General features: G+C 41.9%; 2 protein-coding genes across 4 annotated transcripts in view; both read right to left on the bottom strand.

The window, feature by feature from the left end:
• Positions 1–19,586, bottom strand: part of CASP10 (caspase 10) — a 39,155-nt gene extending 19,569 nt beyond the window's left edge. For 2 of the 3 annotated variants that reach the window (XM_021923874.2, XM_021923875.2), the window contains exons 1-5: positions 19,066–19,586; positions 16,690–17,031; positions 14,987–15,080; positions 8,985–9,120; positions 4,580–4,689 (exon numbers count right to left, since the gene is read on the bottom strand). In XM_021923874.2, coding sequence (XP_021779566.1) covers positions 4,580–4,689; positions 8,985–9,120; positions 14,987–15,080; positions 16,690–17,024 — 675 coding nt within the window. In that variant the 5' untranslated portion in view covers positions 17,025–17,031; positions 19,066–19,586. The remainder of the gene's footprint in view (positions 1–4,579; positions 4,690–8,984; positions 9,121–14,986; positions 15,081–16,689; positions 17,032–19,065) is intronic. The other variant, XM_017946777.3, reaches the window with a different exon arrangement.
• A 1,792-nt stretch (positions 19,587–21,378) lies between these two features.
• Positions 21,379–22,072, bottom strand: part of CFLAR (CASP8 and FADD like apoptosis regulator) — a 64,579-nt gene continuing 63,885 nt past the window's right edge. Inside the window, exon 10 of the mRNA XM_031651889.1 lies at positions 21,379–22,070. Coding sequence (XP_031507749.1) covers positions 22,033–22,070 — 38 coding nt within the window. The 3' untranslated portion in view covers positions 21,379–22,032. The remainder of the gene's footprint in view (positions 22,071–22,072) is intronic.

Here is a 22,072-nt window from a genome sequence, read left to right as displayed (position 1 = left end):
GCCCAGCCTTTGCCAAACTCCAGGAGCTACAGGTCATCTGGCCAGTTTCCACTGCCTCCTTCATTTAAAAAAACAAAAACACCTTCCTGGGGAGAAAGGAGGGTCCTTCTTTATAGTAGAATGCTGATAGCCAACGTACGAATGTGGAGAGAATACTGGAGTCAGAAAAGCATTGTTTTACAACCAACATGGTAAACGCTGGATCACACAAGAATCATCAGCGGACGCTCAATCTAGGGGGAAACTTTTCATGTGCAGCAGGATATTTACAGAATCTTAAAATGTCTTTCCAGCATTTGCTTATTAATTGTGTGGGGAAAAAATAGTAATTATATAAAATTAACTACAGAGTGATGATATTCAGAAAATATCTTGACCAAATAATCAAAATTAGCACCACGAATAGGGGGGCAGATGGACATGATATATCTCCAGATGGGATGCCCTGAGAAAGACACAAACATCACTTCGGTGATATTCTGGCCAGAATGTACAGCTTGAATCTAATTATGAGGAAACACCACATGTACCAAAGATAAGGAAAATTCTATTTAATGAAAGGTGGGAGGAGTGACTGCATTTTTCAAAAGTCTTGATGGCATAAAAGAGGAAATTAAATGTCATAACAGCTGTGGAAATGTTCAAGATTAAAGGAGACTAGGCCGGGCATGGTGGATCACGCATGTAATCCCAGCACTTTGGGAGGCTGAGGCAGGCAGATTATTTCGGTCAGGAGTACGAGACCAGCCTGGCTAACATGGTGAAACCCCATCTCTATTAAAAATACAAAAATTAGCCGAACGTGGTGGTGCACACCTGTAATCTCAGATACTTGGGAGGCTGAGGCATAAGAATTGCTTTAACCTGGGAGGTGGAGGTTATAGTGAGCCGAGATCATGCCACTGTACTTCAGCCTGGGTGACAGAGTGAGACTCAGTTGCAAAAAAAAAAAAAGATTAAAGGAGACTAAAGGATCATGACAACTAAATACAATATTGTATTGCATTATATTGCATTTTTAATTTTTATTATTTTCTTTTAGAGAGGGTCTCACTATGTTGCCCAGGCTCACCTTGAACTCCTGGCCTCAAGTGGTCCTCCCACCTCGGCCTCCCAAAGTGCTGGGATTACAGGTGTGAGCCACCACACCCAGCCTTGTGTTGTATTTATATAGGATCCTATGTGGAATTTTGTACTAGATGGTTTTAAAACTGTTAAGGATATTATTGGGTTCAACAGACAAAATTGGAATATGGACCATTGATTTGATAAAAGTATCATATTAACATAACTTTACTGGCATTGATAATTGTGTTATAGCTCTGTAAAAGAATATCCTTATTATTAGGAAATACACACCAAAATATTTAGGAGTAGGCTGGGCGTGGTAACTCATGCCTGTAATCCCAGTACTTTGGGAAACTGAGGCAGGTGGATCATGAGGTCAGGAGATCAAGACCATCCTGGCTAACACAGTGAAACCCTGTCTTTACTAAAAAATACAAAAAATTAGCTGGGCATGGTGGCGGTCGCCTGTAGTCTTAGCTACTCAGGAGGCTAAGGCAGGAGAATGGCGTGAACCCAGGAGGCGGAGCTTGCAGTGAGCCAAGATCACGCCACTGCACCCCAGCCTGGGAGACAGAGCGAAGACTCCATCTCAAAAAAAAAAAAAATTTAGGAGTAAAAGGCCACTTACGCTTACTCTCAAAAAGTTCAGAATGTATGCAACTTACTCTCAAAAATTCAGAAAAAAATTATGTGTGTGTGGAGAGAGAGGGAGAAAGAGAGAGCAAGTGTGAGTGAATGCACAAAAATAATAAAGTAAATGGGGTAAAACACCAACAACAGGTAGGTAAATCTAGGAAAACAGTACATAGGTATTCTTTGTATTATTCACATTCTTGCAACTTTTCTATAAAATTGAAATTATTTTTAAATCTAAAAATTATAACTGTAAAAATATCAGACCATGACAGTAGTAAAGAAGCCATAAAATAATTTTTAAGAATAAAAAATAAAGGCCAGGCACGGTGGCTGACACCTGTAATCCCAGCACTTTGGGAGGCCGAGGTGGGCAGATCACTTGAGGTCAGGAGTTCGAGACCAGCCTGGCTAACACAGTGAAACCCTGTCTCTATTAAAAATACAAAAATTAGCCAGGTGTGCTGGTGTGTGCCTGTAATCCCAGCTACTTGGGAGGCTGAGGCAGGAGAATCGCTTGAACCTGGGAGTTAGAGGTTGCAGTGAGCCATGATCCCGCCACTGCACTCCAGCCTGGATGACGCGTGAGACTCTGTCTCAAAAAAAAAAAAAAAAAGAATTAAAAATAAAACTTCTACAAACAACTGAATTAGAAAATGAACAAAGGACTTAGACATTTCTCTAAAGAAGATATACAAATGGCCAAAAAGCACATGAGAAGATGCTCGACAGCCCTAGTCATTAAGGAAAGCAAATCAAAACCACAAGGAAATAAGGCCTCACTTCCATTAGGATGCCTACTATCAAAAATGAAAGAAAATAATACGTCTTGGTGAGGAAGTGTTGCTGATGATGTGTGCACAGTTGGTGGAAATGTAAAATGGTACAGTCACTGTGGAAAATAGAATGAAGGTTCCTCAAAAAATTGAAAATAGAATGACTATATAATCCACCATTTCCACTTATGGGTACAAACACAAAAGAATTGAAAGCAGCATCTCAAAGAGATATTTTTACACCGACATTCATAGCAGCATTATTAAAAATAGTCAAAAGGTGGCAGCAGCCCAAGAGTCCATCAATGGATGAGTGGATAACAAAATGGAGTACAGTAAGTCCTCACTTAGAGTCATCAGTAGGTTCTTGGTAACTCCGACTTTAAGTGAAACAATGAACTGTATGCTATAGAAACTTAACTCTTAGGGTTTTTTGTTATCGTTTTTTGAAACAGGGTCTCCCTTTGTCACCCAAGCTGGAGTGCAGTGATGCAATCTCAGCTCACTGCAACCTCCACCTCCCAGGTTCAAGCTATTCTTGTGCCTCAGTCTCCCAAGTAGCTGGGATTACAGGTGTGCGCCACCACGCCCGGTTAATTTTTGTATTTTTAGTAGAGATGGGGTTTCACAATGTTGGCCAGGCTAGTCTCGAACTCCTGGCCTCAAGTAAGCGGCCTGCCTTGGCCTCTCAAAGTGCTGGGATTGGAGGTATGGGTCACCATGACTGGCCAACTCTTGATTATATCAATTAGCCTATGGTAAAATTGGTTTCTTATGTGGTATGTGGCTGGGCGTGGTGGTACATGGCTGTAATCTCAGCACTTTGGGAGGGTAAGGCGGGAGGATTGCTTGAGCCCAAGAGTTTGAGATCAGCCTGGACAACAAAGCGAAACCCCACCTCTACAAAAAAATTTAAAATAAAAATAAATACATTATACAGTATGCTATCACTTAAAGTCAGTTTCCAAAAATCTATCAACCTTGTGAGGACTTACTGTATATACACACAGTGGAATATTATTCAGCCTTTAAAAAGGAAGGAAATTCTGAGATATGCTACAACTTGGATGAACCCTGAAGACTTTACACTAAGTGAAATAAGCTAGTCACAAAAGAACAAATACTGTATGATTCTACTTATATGAGGTACCCTGAAAAGTCAAATTTATAGACAGAGAAAGTAGAACCGTGGTTTCCAGGGGTTGGAGGGAAGGAGAAAATGAAAAGTTATTGTTTAATGGGTACAAAGTTTTACTAAAAGATGATGAAAAAGTTCTGGGATGGATGGTGGTAATGTCTGCACAACAATGTGAAGGTGTTTAACATTACTGAACTGTATACTTAAAATTGATTAAGATGGTAAATTTTGTTACGTGTATTTTACCACAATTGAAAACAAAAAACAAAAAATTTCCCAGACCAAGCTAACTCATTGATGCTGACAGATGTTGGCAAAGAAATTACCCAAGTCTGCTGGAGGAACCACAGATCCCAGGGAAGACTGTCACATATCTCCCAAGGATCATGATCACATTGTGAGGAACAGACTGCAAATTCTCCCAATGTTTCCCCTTCCACCCGTCCTTTCAGAGCGGAGCACCACAGAAACCAGAAACCCTTGCCCTCTGGGTTGTCCAGCTACATGCTTGGCAAACCTCTTGTTCAATACAGTAAGAATTTCAAAACAGTAACAGCAGAACATTAAACAAAGCTCTGTACTTGAACTCTGGAATTACTATCAGGCGCCCTGTACTCCATAGATTATATGTCCCTAAAGCTGGCTCTAATTGCATCCCACAGATAAGAACAGAGGAACCATTTCAGAGCAACTCAAGGGTGTGTGGAGTCAGTTCAGACTAACTAGTGAGAGCTCAAACTAACTAGCTCTCACTAGTCAGCTAGTGTCAGTCAATTGTTAAATTTTCAGAAAATGTGCACTCTGGTTGATATCATGTTGTTTACTTGCAATCACCATGGCGAGAGCATTTACAGTAAATGGTACAAACCGGAGCCAATCTCTCTTTCTTTTTGGGGGGTTGGGGGGGGGGGGTTGGAGGGTGGAGCCGGTTGTTAAACATTGACCAGCACACCACTGAACCTACCGGTAAGGCTTCCAAGAATGTTTTAATGTCTGTTTGGGAAACTAGTTCTTCCTCTCCTTGATACAATGACTCGGCTTCCTTGTCTACAGGAGGTGTCACTATCTGGGCAGCTGAAAATAAAATCACAGACAGGAAAATAAAAATTATCTTCTGACTAGTAGCAATCCAAAATAACCAGCCATCAAAAGCAGCCATCAAAAATAATTATTTTGAAGAGAATTGTAAATTTTTTTTTTTTTTTTTGAGTCAGGGTTTCGCTCCTGTTGCCCAAGCTGGAGTGCAATGGCATGATCTCGGCTCACTGCAACCTCTGCCTCCCAGGTTCAACCAATTCTCCTGCCTCAGCTTCCTGAGTAGCTGCAATTACAGGCACGCCACCATGCCCGGCTAATTTTTTGTATTTTTAGTAGAAATGTGGTTTCACCATGTTAGCCAAGCTGGTCTCGAACTCCTGACCTCAGGTGATCCACCCGCCTCGGCCTCCCAAAGTGCTGGGATTACAGGCGTGAGCCACTGCGCCCAGTCTGAGAATTGTAAATTTCTCATTGCATTTGCTTATGGAAGCCTACATATATACCCAGAAAAAAAAATGTGTAAATTTATAAATTATTTTTATTCCTTGTATTGTTTTATTTTCTTTTCTATTGTTTTTGTTATTTTATAATTTTATTAGTTCCTTAAAATTACTATATATTTACTAAATCGTATTTCAAAACTTATTGTTGTTTTAAGCTGCTAAAAAAAAAAAGTTATAGTGCTTAATGTACCAGATAATTGCCAAGTAGAGATTTCAAAAGCATTGTCTCAAGAAATAATACCAGAATTCAGGCTATAATAGCGAACAAAGAAAGAAGGAAAGGAGGGTAAAAAGAATGTAAGAAAAAAGAAAATCCATTTAAAAGTGGTAATTATATAAAAATTGTTATAGCCATAAAATGATTTCTAAGGGACCATTAATAAAAACGATCTATATCTGTATTATTAATATATTCATGAAAATATCAGCTATGGCCGGGCATGGTGGCTCATGCTTGTAATCCCAGCACTTGGGAGGCCGAGGTGGGTGGATCACTGGAGGTCAGGAGTTCAAGACCATCCTGGCCAACATGGCAAGACTCTGTCTCTACTAAAAATACAAAAATTAGCTTGGCGTGGTGGCAGAGACACCTGTAATCTCAGCTACTCAGGAGGCTAAGACAGAAGAATCGCTTGAACCTAGGAGGCAGAGGTTGTGGTGAGCTGAGATCGTGCCATTGCACTCCAGCCTGGGCAACAAGAGCGAAACTTCATCTCAAAAAAAAAAAAAGTCAGCTATATTATGTGGGGGGAAAAGCAAGTTTTAGAATATGATTAGCATGGTCTTTGTTAAAAATATACGTGTCTCTCTCTGTGTGTGTATGTAATATCTCTGTACACTTATAATTGTTTCTATATAGAAGGAAATCAATAAGTATATATTCCAAACAGTGGTTATCTTTGGGAAATGGGTTAGTAATAGAAAAAGAAGAAAAGGAGAAAGACTTTTACCTTCTACACTCTATGTTGCTTTAATTATTTGAATTTTTATTTAATTTTATTATAATTATGTACCTTATTTTAATAATAAATTAAAAATACTAGGCTGGGCGAGGTGGCTCATGCCTGTAATCTCAGGACTTTAGGAGGCCAAGGCGGGTAGATCACGAGGTCAGTAGTTTGAGATCAGCGTGGCCAACATGGTGAAACCTCGTCTCTACTAAAAATACAAAAATTAACTGGGTGTGGTGGTGCATGCCTGTAATCCCAGCTACTCGGGAGGCTGAGGCAGGAGAAGAATTGCTTAAACCTGGGATGGGGAGGTTGCAGTGAGCTAAGACCGTCTTACTGCACCGCAGCCTGGGGAGAGTAAGAGTCTGTCTCAAGAAAATACCAAAGCAAACACCAAGGCTCAAGATAACTTAGAAAGTTAGCCAGGTGGTCCTTAAACAAAGCCAGTGTCCTCGCTTGGACTTTGGATCACACACACTTACAGGAAAGTCTAAACTCTGCACACCTACTCTTTTCAGTCCTTTAGACTTTCATCTTAACAGCAGAACTAGGCTCAAACTCTTAGAACTAAAGAAAGTCAATATTAAAATATCAATAATGATTGACACCCAAAAGAGATCACACACAGGTAGGTTATAGAAAAGAAAAATCAAAATTAGAATTCTGCTGATATAAAGCTCAGTCCTGGGCCAGGCTCAGTGGCTCACGCCTATAATTCCAGCACAGATCACTTGAGGTCAAGAGTTCAAGACCAGCCTGGCCAACATGGTGAAACCCTGTCTCCATTAAAAATGCAAAAATTAGCTGGGCATGGTGGCAGGCATCTGTAATCCCAGCTACTCAGGAGGCTGAGGCAGAAGAATCGCTTGAACTTGGGAGGCGGAGGTTTCAGTGAGCCAAAATCATGCCACTGCACTCCAGCCTGGTGACAGAGCAAGACTCCATCTCAAATAAAAATAAAAATAAAAATAACAAAGCTCAGGCCAGGCACGGTGGCTCACGCGTGTAATCCCAGCACTTTGGGAGGCCGAGGTGGGCGGATCACGAGGTCAGGAGATTGAGACCATCCTCGCTAACTCGGTGAAACCCCATCTCTACTAAAAATACAAAAATTAGCCGGGCGTGTTGGCGAGTGCCTGCAGTCCCAGCTACTCAGGAGGCTGAGGCAGGAGAATGGTGTGAACGCGGGAGGCGGAGCTTGCAGTGAGCTGAGATCACGCCACTGCACTCCAGACTGGGTGACAGAGCGAGACTCCGTCTCAAAAAATAAAAATAAAACAACAAATTTCAGTCTTCAAGACTCACTGAGGCAAATGTAATCAACTACATAGAAGCTAGTGTGTCTTCTTTAGAATTTAAGTATCCAAAATAATATGACCACTTGCCCTTTGTTTACTTCATATGGGATATGACATTACAGAAAAATGACAATGTGTTTAGAAAAAAACTCAGAGCTCATGTGAGGATTTGAAATGTTCTTTCCATATCAACCTTCTGCTTTCTCATTTGATAATCTGATGATAGAAAGAACTGTTTTTATTCTTCATAACTTAAATTATGCATTTATTCATCATTTTATTGCTTGAGATTTTATCAATTTGACAACAGTATATTTTGCTCCTCAACTCATTCTGTGTTAACCAAATTCTTAGAGAGACGTTTCCTCTTAGCTAGTTTCATTTTCAACCAAAGAAATCTGCACACTAGAGTCACTCACTGAACTAAATTAAGGGTGTGGCATAAAAGTTTCATGAATATACTCATGCCTTTTTATGTATAGCTCTTGTTTAACAGTGGAGAAATTGACTCAGAAAAACACAGATATTTAGCGTATTGACACGTGGTGAGGCAGCCAGGTTTGACTTCTGCCCTGTGCTTCTACCTGTATAAAATATCACAGCAGAACTATCTTTATCAGACAGACTTGAAAAAAAAAAGAAACCCACAAGAAAATAAAGTTCTTCTTTGATAGTAGTTTCTGAGAATGTGAGGTCTTCCTGACTTTTCTCTCTGAGAGAGTCATAGTAGCCACATGTATTGAATGCTTACTCCACGCCAGACATGCATTTTACAGAAACTATCTCCTTCAAACCTCACAAAAACCTAGGAGGTTGGTACTATTATTATGCCCACTTTACAGATGGGGAAAGTGAGACATAGAAAAGCCAAAAAAGTACCACTGCACCACTAGTCAGCGGAGTCCTGGCCATCCGACTCCATAGACTCCACTCACCCCATGCTATCCTGCCTTCTTTTTCATGTTATTTCAGTTAAAACAAAATTCCCTATACTCTCACTCCCATATTAGAATCAGAAAAAGACATTTGTCTAAAACTACTTCCCTGCACTGAAATATAAGTTCCAAGAGGGCAGGAGCTTTGTTCTGTACTTTGCTATACCCCCAACTTCTAAAGCAGTGCCTAGTACAACATATGAACTCAACCAATATGTGTTGAAAGAACAAAGGGGGAGATTTCTGGCTTTCCTAGCAGAATATTATCGGAATGATGAGTAAATATCACACACGGGCCAGGAGCGGTGGCTCACACCTGTAATCCCAGCATTTTGAAAGGCCGAGGTGGGTGGATCACTTGAGGTCAGGAGTTCAAGACCAGCCTGGCTAACACGGTGAAACCCCCATCTCTACTAAAAAATGCAAAAAACTAGCCAGGCGAGGTGGCGGGCACCTGTAGTCCCAGCTACTTGGGAGGCTGAGGCAGGAGAATGGCGTGAACCCGGGAGGCGGAGCTTGCAGTGAGCTGAGATCCGGCCACTGCACTCCAGCCTGGGCGACAGAGCGAGACTCCGTCTCAAAAAAAAAAAAAAAAAAAAAGATTTTCCATGGTCTGGTCCAAGTTAGCAAGCACAAGCTACTTACCTTTCTCTCTTTTGTATTTCTCTATGTTTCTCAAAAGTTTAGGTACAACCATTTTGCAGAGGTCCTCCAAGCATGTCAGATTATCTTCATCTATTTTATCTTGTTTCTCTAGAAGTGCCAGGAAACTTAGGGAGGTCTACAAGAGAATCAATAGAGTTACATTTACTTGCCTACTGATTATCCACTCACTCAGATGTTACCTGCATGGCCAGTAGGCACTAGGTTTTGCACTGATAAATAAGATATAACAGCATCTGCCCTCAAGTTGCTCAGGGGTGTAGGGGAAGAGGCGTTACCAAGCAAATCTGTATACAATCTATATTAATACCAGATACCAAATATATATAACTCTATGCAACAGGGACAGTGCTTGCTGTATATTAACAGCACAACAACTGATTGAGTAGATACTATTATATTCCCCATTTTAAAGATGAAATAATTGAAGCACAAAGAAGTTCCAGTAACTTGCCCAAGGTCACAAAGCTAATTAATGGCAGAGCTGGTACAATCTGATGCCAAAGTCTATTTTATTAACCACTGAACTCTAAGTCACAGCTTTAAGTGATACTGATTAGGAAACCAGCAAAAGAGGGACACCAAAGAAATGAGGGGAAAATGTTTTGAAAGAATTTTATATTTGGTATTTTAAAAGAAAAAGAATTTTCTGAAACAAAAAATCACAATTTGGCTAGTATTATTATTATTATTATTATTATTATTTTTCGAGACGGAGTCTCACTCTGTCTCCCAGGCTAGAGTGCAGTAGTAAAATCTTGGCTCACTGCAACCTCCACCTCCATTCAAACCATTCTCCTGCCTCAGCCTCCTGAGTATCTGGGATTACAGGCTCATGCCACCACACCTGGCTAATTTTTGTATTTTTAACAGAGACAGGGTTTCAACATGTTGGCCAGGCTGGTCTTGAACTCCTGACCTCAGGTGATCTGCTCGCCTTGGCCTCCCAAAGTGCTGGGATTACAGGCATGAGCCACCTGCCAGGCCAGAAACTCGTATCTTGACAACATCCTACCAGGAGGAATAAAGGGCTAGGATGTGATTACAGAAGCAATGATGGAAATTCATTATACTTTCTAAAAGTTTATTAGATATTTAGTACATCACACACACACACACACACACACTTAAATGGGACCTGGACATTAGCTTAACACCACTCTGGTGAACACTAGCAGCAAACATCTGAAAGCTCTTTTTTTGCTTGTTTGCTAAAGAGTAAGTTCGGGTGTGGTTTCCTTTAGACTCAACGTTCTATGCTGATTGCTGTGCTGAGAACGGATTTCCTGACAGTTGTGAGATCTCTCAGGACATGTGTAGGCCAGCTATACTGCTTACATTTCTATGAAAGCTATCAAAGAGAAAGCCAAGAACGTCCCTCAAAGGCAAGGTTATTTGTGCTCCCCCAGAGAGACCGTATGAATTTAGAACCTTTCCGTTTTGGCTGAGAGGTGTTCAGGCCCTTTTCCAATGGCAGGTAAGTAATTTATTTCTGTGATAAGGTCTTTTGCAATTGCAGTTGCAGATAATGCAGCCTCACTGAGCCCTGGTGTGGAAACATCTGTGTTGCTTAAAGACTGTCCTTTACACACTTCCAATGGCTGGCCTAATTGCAAAATCCAATACAGATCAACCTGAATTATCTGAGGTGTGTAACTCAGCCAAAATTTTGACATGAAGAATGAGATCTCCCCACCCCCCAAACAACAACAACAAAAAAGCTGAGATCATTTGGAATCCAAAGAGGAAATGAGGTTTTCCTGAATTTGACCTGGTAACATCACAGTTCCATGCCACAGCTAAGCAAAACAGTTATGTTTCCTTTTACTAGTACTGAGAAAAACAAAATCAACTGGCCACCTGAGCATGTGCATTTGATTATTTAAAAGCTATTTTAGTAGGGGAAAGATGTTTGGAATGCTACTAACCATAAAAATAATTCTGGCCGGGCGCAGTGGCTCACGCCTGTAATCCTAGCAATTTGGGAGGCTGAGGCAGGTGGATCACTTGAGGTTAGGAGTTCGAGACCAGCCTGGCTAACATGGTGAAACCCCACCTCTACTAAAAATACAAAAATTAGCTAGGTGTGGTGGTGGGTGCCTGTAATCCCAGCTACTTGGGAGGCTGAGGCAGGAGGATCGCTTGAACCCAGGAGGCAGAGGTTGCAGTGAGCCGAGATGGCACCATTGCACTCCAGACTGGGCAACAAGAGTGAAAGTCTGTCTAAACATAATGACAATAATAATAATTCTGTAGCCACAGATGTATTCAAGTAGAGTTCTAGAACCTCTGCAAGCAAAAGAGACAAAAAAAAACATTTTCCAGCTTTTCTTGTTTGAAAACTAATACTCAGTGTTTCGAATATCAGAGATTGCTTTAACAAATGACCTTTCTCTCATCCCTCATCCCCCACCTCATATTGTTCAGAGAGTCCCTAACATAGGACGGGGTATAACAATAAAAAGTGATCTCATTTTATGTGTAAACCTAAACACTGGAAAATGTGTGAGTGGATGCCTTGACTTGGGAGAGAATGTTATCAAAACCACCTGGAGCACTTGTCAAACTACAGGAATCTCCTCTGACTTTGAGAAATTCTGTATTTAAGGTATAATGCTACCATGTTAGCAAGTAATTGCTTTGCACCACTGCAAACGTGGGCACTGAAATTTTATGGCAAAAGCAGAATATCCTTACACTGCTTTATAAAAATAATTCCCTAAAACAAAACCGCCTGATTTTTTAAATTCTCCAAGAATTACTAAACCTTTAGGTTGTGTGTGTATGTGCGTATTTGTAAACACATGTGTATATATGTAGTGTGTGTATATATATTTACCCAAGAGCAATGAGCCTGCCAGCATCTAGTTTATGGTCTTGCCATGACATCTGTCATTAAAAGAAGCCAGGGCTTTTGGGAGAAATGAGAGATTCCAGGACTGGGCAGAAAATATACAAGAAGAACCTGGGATATTTTTGCCAGATAGTAAAGAAGCCATCAAAGACTACTAAGGTCATGTCAAAATGACTTAGGAACCAAACTGAAGACGCATCCCCTGGGGAAAAAATGGGACAACTGAACTTTTTTTTCTTTTTTTTTTTTTTTGAGACAGGGTCTCACTCTGTTGTCCAGGCTGGAGTGCAATGGCACAACCATTGCTCACTGCAGCCTTGAATTCTCTGGGCTCAAGTGATCCTCCCATGTCAGCCTCCTGAGGAGCTGGGACTACAGGTGCACACCACCACGCCCAGCTAATTTTTGTATTTTTTGTAGAGACCGGGTTTTGTCATGTTGCCCAGTCTAGTCTCAAACGCCTGAGGCTCAAGTGACCTGTCCACCTCCACCTCCCAAAGTGCTGGGATTACAGGCATGAGCCACCATGTCGAGCCTCAGTATGAACTTCAGTAAGGATAATAATTGCAATAGGTTGAAATATCTCACATATGTTTAAATCCATGAGTTTAAATTTATATATATTTTGTAATGGGTCACCTGCGGAGAATGATAAGAAACCAATTAACTTAAAAACTGGATAACTAGGCAGAGCACAGTGGTTCACGCCTGTAATCCCCAGCACTTTGGGAGGCTGAGGCAGGTAGATCACTTGAGGTCAAGAGTTTGACACCAGCCTGGCCAAATGAAACCCCATCTCTACTAAAAATTCAAAAATTAGACAGGTATGGTGGTGCATGTTTGTAATCCCAGATATTCAGGAGGCTGCGGCAGGAGAATCACCTGAATCTGGGAGGCAGAGGTTGCAGTGAGCCAAGATCACACCACTGCACTCCAACCTGGGTGACCAAGAGAGACTCCATCTCAGGAAAAAAAAAAAAAAAAAACTAGATAACTAAACAAAAAGAATCAGGGATTTACCTATAAGCTGTATCACTGGGTAACCAAATAATGGATGAGAGGAAAATGAAATGATAGAATTCTAATAACTGGCCAGGTGCAGTGGCTCACACTTGTAATCCCAGTACTTTGGGAGGCTGAGGCGGATGGATCACGTAAGGTCAGGAGTTCCAGACCAGCTTAGCCAATATGGTGAAACCCCATCTCTACTAAAAATACAAAAAGTTAGCCGGGTGTGGTGGCAGGCTCCTGTAATCCCAGCTACTTGGGAGGCTGAGGCAGGAGAATCGCTTGAATCCAGGAGGCAGAGGTTGTAGTGAGCTGAGATCGTGCCATTGCACTCCAGCCTAGGTGACAAGAGTGAGAGTCCATCACAAAAAAAAAAAAAAAATTCTAATATCTCCATTTTTGCAACCCCTCAAAATTCAATATATAAACTGGTTGAACATCAACAGTTGCTAATATCAAAGATAAAGAGAGAGAAAATCAGGTACCTCCTGATGAAAAAATAACACTACCTATAGTCCTGCCAAACGGATCTGACCTGAGTCTGATGAAGCCTCTGGATTCAACTGCCAGTCTGCAGGAAATGCAGAGGACAGAGGAACATGCCAAACTGCACCACGAGTGTGCAATTCGCAAAACCCAACCTGTGAGAAACTCCATAGGCCAACCACCCAGAGATTCTTCAACAGATACATTTTAAGAAAAAGAAAGAGATTTGGGGGCAGGGAGGAAATCTAACCTATAGATTAAAAGGCACTTGAAAGAAAAACTGGACAAGGCCAGGCACAGTGGCTCACACCTGTAATCCCAACACTTTGGGAAGCCAAGGCAGGCAGATCACTTGAGGTCAGGAGTTCTAGACCAGCCTGGGTGAAACCCTGTCTCTACTAAAAATATAAAAATTAGCTGGGTATAGTGGTACATGCCTGTAATCCCAGCTACTGGGGAGGCTGAGGCAGGAGAATGGCCTGAATCCAGGAGGCAGAGGTTGCAGTGAGCTGAGATCGTGCCACTGTACTCCAGCCTGGGCGACAAAGCAAGACTTTGTTTCAACACTTTTACACTGTTGGTGGGATTGTAAACTAGTTCAACCATTATGGAAAACAGTATGGCGATTCCTCAAGGATCTAGAACTATATGACCCAGCCATCCCATTACTGGGTATATACCCAAAGGATTACAAATTATGCTGCTATAAAGACACATGCACACATATGTTTATTGCAGCACTATTCACAATAGCAAAGACTTGGAATCAACCCAAATGTCCATCAGTGACAGATTGGATTAAGAAAATGTGGCACATATACACCATGGAATACTATGCAGCCATAAAAAAGGATGAGTTTGTGTCCTTTGTAGGGACATGGATGCAGCTGGAAACCATCATTCTTAGCAAACTATCACAAGAACAGAAAACCAAAAACCGCATGTTCTCACTTATAGGTGGGAACTGAACAATGAGATCACTTGGACTCAGGAAGGGGAACATCACACACCGGGGCCTATCATGGGGAGGGGGGAGGGGGGAGGGATTGCATTGGGAGTTATACCTGATGTAAATGACGAGTTGATGGGTGCAGCACACCAACATGGCACAAGTATACATATGTAACAAACCTGCACGTTATGCACATGTACCCTACAACTTAAAGTATAATAATAATAAATAAATTAAAAAAAAAAAAAGACTTTGTTTCAAAATAAATAAATAAATAAATAACACAGCAGATGCCAACAGAAGTGAGCATTTACTGCATGCTATACCAGATACTGGCCTCGTGCTAATGCTTCATACACATTGTTTCAGCCAATTCTCCCAAAAGTCCTAGAAGGAAATCTTTCTAAAATTGCCCACAATCTAAAATCAATCTAAAATTGCCCACAATTTTACATCTAAGGAAATAGAGACTAGAAAAATTCAATCATTGGCCTCACAGCACAGGTTTAGAATTAGAATCAGGACCAGAATCTAGGCTCATCCAGCACCAAAGCCAATGTTCCTAACCATTGTATGATACTGTCTCCCACAAAAAATAAATCTCCCTAAAAACCCTTTCCAGCATCTTTCTAATCATTGATTAAGACAGTGCTCACACAGACCCATTCTGTATGACCCACTCACCATTTCGGTTTTGGGAAGAGAGTCGTTCAGAAGGAAGATCATGTTCTTTAAGTCCTCTGAGTCAATGCCTTGTGACAGTTCGTAGAGCAGGTTTCTAAGACACATACCCAAAATGACAAATAAAGCCTTACACTTGCAGAGGACACCATAATCAATCAAGTGCTTTCATAAATGTTTTCTGTCAGTTGAATGATCAACTCTATGTGTAGACAATTATTAATCCCATTTATAGATTCAAAAAATTAAAACTTTCAGTTTCTAAGTAACTTGTTTAGATAAAGATAACACAGTAAGTAGTAGAAGCAGGCCTTCTGACTCCAAGTCTAGTGCAGTTTTTCACCACACTAAGAAGGCATATTTAAAAAAAAAAAAAAAAAAGGCATAAAACACAGTTCTGACATGCCCTCCCATCTCCTGATTCCATCTAGAAATTCAGGCTTACTTTACAGGCCCTTAGTAGAGAGGATCCCAGGCCAGCCAAGGTATAGTCGACTGTATATTGAAAAGGGAAGAAAACTATCCCAGCTTCGAGATAGTCATATAATCCAAAACCAGAAAAAGTGAGGATTTCATCCACATACTAACACCCCTATGTGTCAGAGACTGTCCCTCAGATGTTTAGCCAGAAGAACAGAAATATGGATTTCTGGAATTCATCATTCCTTCCACTGACTCAAGGGCAACTCAGGTTCTGGGAGCCAGCTCCACCGCTAAGGCTTAATGTGTTCTAATCGCACAGACCATAAAACACCCTCCAAAGGCTCCTCTTCCTGAGGTTCTCTGATGTGGACACTATGTCAGTGAACAATTTTAAACACTGTCATCAGCCTGATGCAGTGGCTCACACCTGTAATCCCAGCACTTTGGGAGGCCAAGGTGTGTAGATCACTTGAGGCCAGGAGTTCCAGACCAACTTGGCCAACATGTTGGAAATCCCGTCTCTACTAAAAATACAAAAATTAGCTGGGTGTGGTGGTGGGTGCCTGTAGTCCCAGCTACTCAGGAGGCTGAGGCAGGAGAATCACTCGAACCCAGGAAGCGGAGGTTGCAGTGAGCCGAGATGGTGCCACTTCACACCAGCCTGAGTGACAGAGCGAGACACCGTCTCAAAATAAAAATAAAAATAAAACGCTGTCATCCATGATAAGACCAATGCCTAAATTTTACCTCTTTGGGCAAAATGCCTGTTTTTACCTCTCTGGATTTCCACCCAAAAATATAGAAATTTCTATAACTAGACATGCTAGACATGGCATAAATGACATCCCTCTCTACCCCAGAAACTCATCTCTTTTTTCATCTTGCTTATTTTGCTCCAAGTATGCATTACTCTCTTCTCAAGACCCCAGGAAACACGTAGACAGACTAGTGGATCCCAGGAGGGAGAAGATCTGCACGTGTGGCGGCTGGTAACCAGGGAAAACGCAGGCTCTGCCACACTGAGGTGGGCTTCACTGCCAGTGAGAAGTAAAACAAAGGGAAGCCACCTCTAGGCCCAGAGTTTGGTCTTGAAGTTTTGCTGACCTCCCAACTCCCAGCTCATTAGCATCAGAGGCTGAGAAGGAGGTTTAGAATCTCCCGGTTTATCATCCAAGGAGGTAGATAACCAAAAGATCTTAACTGCAGCTTCCTTTCAAAGCCCAATGGCCAGACCGAACACTAGATGGGAGATCCTCCCATCTCCACCATAGACCCATCCTCACCTAAATAGAGAGACCTTTCCTTGGATAGGTAGCAATTGCTCCACTTTCTCTTCGGTATAGTTGAGGTACTGCAGCAGCTTCTTCTGCCCTATGATATATAGGAGTTCCGCCAGGAAGAAAGAGTCTCCCTCACTCAGCAGATCCTCTGCCAAGAGATGTTCAAAAACATCTGAGGCCGAGCTGGATTTCTCCAGCTTCTTGTTGGGAACCAATCCTATGCAGAGAAACTTGAGGCGCTCCACATCTTCGACCCCCAAGTCTGAATCAATAATCAGAAGCTTCTTACGAAAGCTCACTTTACAGTTTTTATCTGAACTGGAACCTTGAGATTTCATGGCCAGCCTGAAAGGGACAGAGAGGTGGGGCAGGGCATTAGAGAGTGAGGACATATAGCCCCCTGACTTCCCAGGCCCTCCCCTCACCACAGCCTCCTCCGTTCCGGGCATTAGACTTTCCTGGAAGTGCTGACAAATAAAAATTACTGCGAGGCTACTTCAAAAACCAACAGCCCAGAAAACTTTTCCCCCAACACTTGCAAGTTACTTTTTAGGAAGCTTGGAGGGTGCTTATATTGGAACTCAAATCACCTTGATTTTTCCCCAAATCAGCATGTTCCCAGAGGAAGAAAGTTAAGATGGAGGGACACAGCACAATTTCCCTCAAGCCTGGTAGCCTGATTGGAGCCCTTACATTCATTTCCAACAAGTGGCAGAAATAGCACTTGGATCTATGCTTTAAGTTTTAGACACAAAGCAATCTGGGGGAGGCAGTGTTATCCTTATGATCTATCAACCCAAAGACAGCGAGGTACCATGAAGTATGTGTGTTACATCTTTACTTCAGACTGCTACCTGTAAGAGGGCAGGCCTTTATCTTACAGAAAGGGAAGGCGTAATCCTAGACCTCAAGCCTGAGCAACATGGCGAGACCTGGTCTCTACTAAAAATACAAAAAATCATCAGGGCACGGTGGTACGTGTCTGTGGTCCCAACTACTCAGGAGGCCGAAGTGGAAGGATCATTTGAGGCTGGAGGGCAGAGGTTGCAGGGAGCCATGATCATGCCACTGCACTCCACCCTGGTGACAGAGTGAGACACTGTTTCAAAAAGAAAAAAAATAAATAAAATATCCTAGACTTCAGCAGGAAAGGGTGGCTTTAGACAAGAGTTGCTCAAATCAGTGTAGGAAGTTACAAATTACATGAGTTGGCTGCTCTGTCTATGGAGTAGCCATTCTTTTGTTTCATTGCTTCTCTAATAAACTTGTTTTCACTAAAAAAATACAAATTACACAAGTCAATGTTTCCATCTGACCAGTTTATAAACTACACTATTCTCTATACTAAATTTCATCATAATCAGAGGAGCAATGCAGTGATAAAATTTTCATTGTAATATTACTTATTCTATAAGCATTTGAGGTATATAGTTATTATGCAGAACTTGGCTATTTTTAGAAATAAGAAAATACTTTATAAAGGAAGGAACAGGTGGGGTGCCGTGGTTCATGACTATATAATCCCAGCACTTTGGGAAGCCAAGGCGGGTGGATCAATTGAGGCCAGGAGTTCGGGACCAGACTGGGCATAGTAAAACCCTATCTCTACAAAAAATACAAAAATTAGCCAGGCATGGTGGTGCACGCCTATGGTCCCAACTATACCAGAAGCTGAGATGGGAGGATGGCTTGAACCTGGGAGGCAGAAGTTGCAGTAAGCCAAGATTGCGCCACTGCACTCTGCACTCCAGCCTGAGTACTGGAAGGTGAAAGAACGAGACTCCATCTTAAATAAATAAATAAAGGAAGGAAGGAAGGAAGGAAGGAAGACATAGCAAAAATCAAAACCTCCATAACAAAGAGTCGTTATATCGAGGTGACATAACTATAGATAATACACATTTCCTTCTGGGCTTCCAACTGAATTTCTCAAATTTTATGCATATGTGAACACACATTACTTTTGGTGTTAAAAGAAACAAAAAAAACACACAAAAAATGTCATTTTTAATTGTGATAATCCAGGGGGTCTTCCCTGCTACTAGCCCTGAGGTCAAATGAGTGGTTTATTGGAGACACCTTTCTATTCTACCACATCTTGCATTTGCCTTGTGGTTTCTTGACAATTCCGATCTTTAGTTTTAGTGAGTCTACCAAACTTTGTCTCTGTGAGCTAACATATTTCTGCCCCAGTAAAAGGTTATGTTGGAGGCTTCCGGATTTTTTAACTTTTGTTTTCCCAGGCATGACAAAGAAATCTAAGAAAAAATAGTGCCATTGCTGACAAGTTTTTGCAAGTTTCTACAACATGAAGCCATGAAGCAAAGGAAAAGATCCAAGCATGAGACTCTGGGGTAAGAAGGGTCGTTAATTACATACCTTCAGATCAAGCTCCACCAATCCTCTGGAGGTAAACGATTCTCAGGGAAATTTCCTGAAAACAAAGTTTTAAAGAAAGTAGAATCCTCTGTGTGCTCCAAGGTCCAAGGAAGCTCCCATTTGCTTGGGAAGAGACTTCAAGATTTGCTGATCGTTAAGTGAAAACTGGATCTTCAGGACTGGGTAGCCTGATATTAATTTCCTGCTGATGTCATCATTGCTTATCTGCCTTTTTCCCTCCCCTTTTCCAGGGTTAAGATAACTTTGACAAACAGCGTCTCCTAAAGGCTAATTTACAACTTTCTCACTGTAGAGCTTGGGGTTTCCCCAGGTAAAGCAAAAGCTTCCTAGAAAGGAACCCATGGAAGCCAGGAAGTGCTCTGATCTCCGTTTCCTTGGTAAGTCAAACACAGGAGCATCTATTTTCCTAACCATCTCCTTCCCCAAACACACTTCACTTTTCAAATAAAGCCAAAAAGCTCATGAAATAGTTGTCGGTCGTGTTAACCCTTTCTTATGTCCACATGCAAATAAACAAATTACTTTTTTTTTTTTTTTTTTGAGATGGAGTCTTGCTCTGGCGCCCAGGCTGGAGTGCAATGGAGCCATCTCCACTCACTGCAACCTCTGCCTCCTGGGTTCAAGTGATTCTCCTGCCTCAGCCTCCTGAGTAGCTGGGATTTCAGGCATGCGCCACCACGCCTGGCTAATTTTTTGTATTTTTAGTAGAGATGGGGTTTCACCGTGTTGACCAGGCTGGTCTCAAACTCCTGACCTTGTGATCCACCTGCCTCGGCTTCCCAAAGTGCTGGGATTACAGGCGTGGAGCCACCGTGCCCGGCCCACAAATAGAATTTTTAAAAGATAAAAGAAAAGTGGGGATTCACTTTCAGACTTTGTGGGAGAAAATAAGAAATAAAAAGAAAAAGAAAGGAAAAAGAAAGAAAAGTGGGGATGGTGAATTACAAGCCCATTTAGAGGTACCTGCAAGAGACTCAACCAATTTGTGGCAGACAAAACTGACAGTATGTGTTCTCACAGCACATTCAAACCAGCAGGAAAGTGAGACTTTGAAGACATTATTGCTAATAATAAAAACAATACTGCACACTAATATTGCAACTACCGTGTGTCAGGTACAGGGCATTTACAAATATTTACTCATTTCACCATCCCAACAACACTCTAAGATAAATTCTGTTACTATGACCGCTGCTTTAACATGTGAAAACTAAGGCACAGAAAGGTTAAGTAATTTGCCCAATGTCACACAGTGAGTGGCTGGAAGAGCCAAGATGTAAACCAGCAAGTTTGGATCAAAGTCACCACACTATAATTAAGCTAACTCAAATGTGCAGCACTCTGGAAAGAGGTACAGAGTCTTAGAAAGATGTTTTTTCTATGAGAAAAAAAGCAAGACTTACGATGCTTTGATTACAAATGTATTAAAATGTCCTTTCCATGTCCTAGGCATCATTCAGAGAACTTCTGTGCTTAAGAAAGACAAGTCCTGGGGCCAGGTGCAGTGGCTCATGCCTGTAATCCCAGCACTTTGGGATGTTGAGGTGGGCAGATCATGAGACCAACCTAGCCAACATGGTGAAACCCTGTCTCTACTACAAATACAAAAAAAAAATTAGCTGGGCGTGGTGGGGCACGCCCATAATCCCAGCTACTCCGGAGGTTGAGGCTGGAGAATAGCTTGAACCCAGGAGGTGGAGGTTGTGGTGAACGGAGATCACACCATTGCACTCCAGCCTGGGCTACAGAACAAGACTCTGTCTCAAAAAAAAAAAAAGAAGAAGAAGAAAGACAAGTCCTGGCCAGGCACAGCAGCTCACACCTGTAATCCCAGCACTTTGGGAGGCTGAGGTGGGCAGATTGCTTGAGGTCAGGAGTTCAAGACCAGCCTGGCCACCATGGTGAAACGCCATCTCTACTAAAAACATAAAATTTGTTAGGCTTGGTGGTGCACACCTGTAATCCCAGCTACTCAGGAAGCTGAGGCTGGAGAATTGCTTGAACCTGGGAGGCAAAGGTTGCAGTGAGCCAAAATCATGCCATTGCACTTCAGCCTGAGCGACAGAGCAAGACTCTGTCTCAAAAAAACAAAACAAAACAAAAAATACCCTTCTTGGGAAAGGAGGGGCTGGAGCACAGCAAGCTGGGTTACTCACTACCCCAGTCCCAGGGAAGGTGGGGCCCTGATCCTAGAATGCTGCAGCACAGTGAGGAGGGGGCCCCAGCTGACTGTAAAGCGTGTAGGGATCACCTTCTCTGCCTGTTCTGTTAGGACCAGGCTAGTCTATTTGTCCCAGCCTGGGGCTCCCCCTGTGGTTTCCAATTTGCAGTTACTTTAATTTAAAATATAAATATTATTTTCTAGAAAATAACTTAAAAAGAAAGAAAGACAAGCCATAAGTATTGGTCTTCTATTTAGCTGTTTTATTATAAATATTACATTTATTGGGCCATTTAGGGAGGCAATTTATTGAAACTATCACTTTCTCTCATCCTGTTCATAAAGTATATTAACTCTTTCAACGTTGATTCAATAATATTAAATATTTAGCAGGCAATTGAAAGCCCTGAATTGGGCACAATTGGAAAGCAAAGTGACCTGCTTTCCATAATAACTGACGGCAGGTACTACCATTTCTAAAATTCTTTGATGAACTCATAAAAACTCCCAACCTTAGTTGGCATTATTATCCACATTCAACAGATGAGGAAACCCAGATTCAGAGAGGCAAGGAATCTTGCCACCATCCCAAAGCTACAAACAAGAATTCAGGGTTCAAACGTGGGTCTCTCTGACTCCAAGCCCTTCGCTCTTGATCCCCGGGCTACCACTGCCCGAATCTCAGTATGACATCGTGTAGTATCTGTAACTGTGGGCAAGGGGTGGGGATGCCGCAGCGAGTCTTCACCTCGGTGCCACATGGGCTTTAAGAAGGGACAATCCAGTCAGACATTCCTTGGAGGAGGAAGTATTTGATCTAGGCCT

This window comes from Papio anubis, chromosome 10 (assembly GCF_008728515.1).
Source record: "Papio anubis isolate 15944 chromosome 10, Panubis1.0, whole genome shotgun sequence".
Lineage (NCBI taxonomy): Eukaryota > Metazoa > Chordata > Mammalia > Primates > Cercopithecidae > Papio > Papio anubis.
The sequence above is the reverse complement of the archived record's forward strand: the minus strand, read 5'-3'. Positions and strand labels throughout refer to the sequence as shown.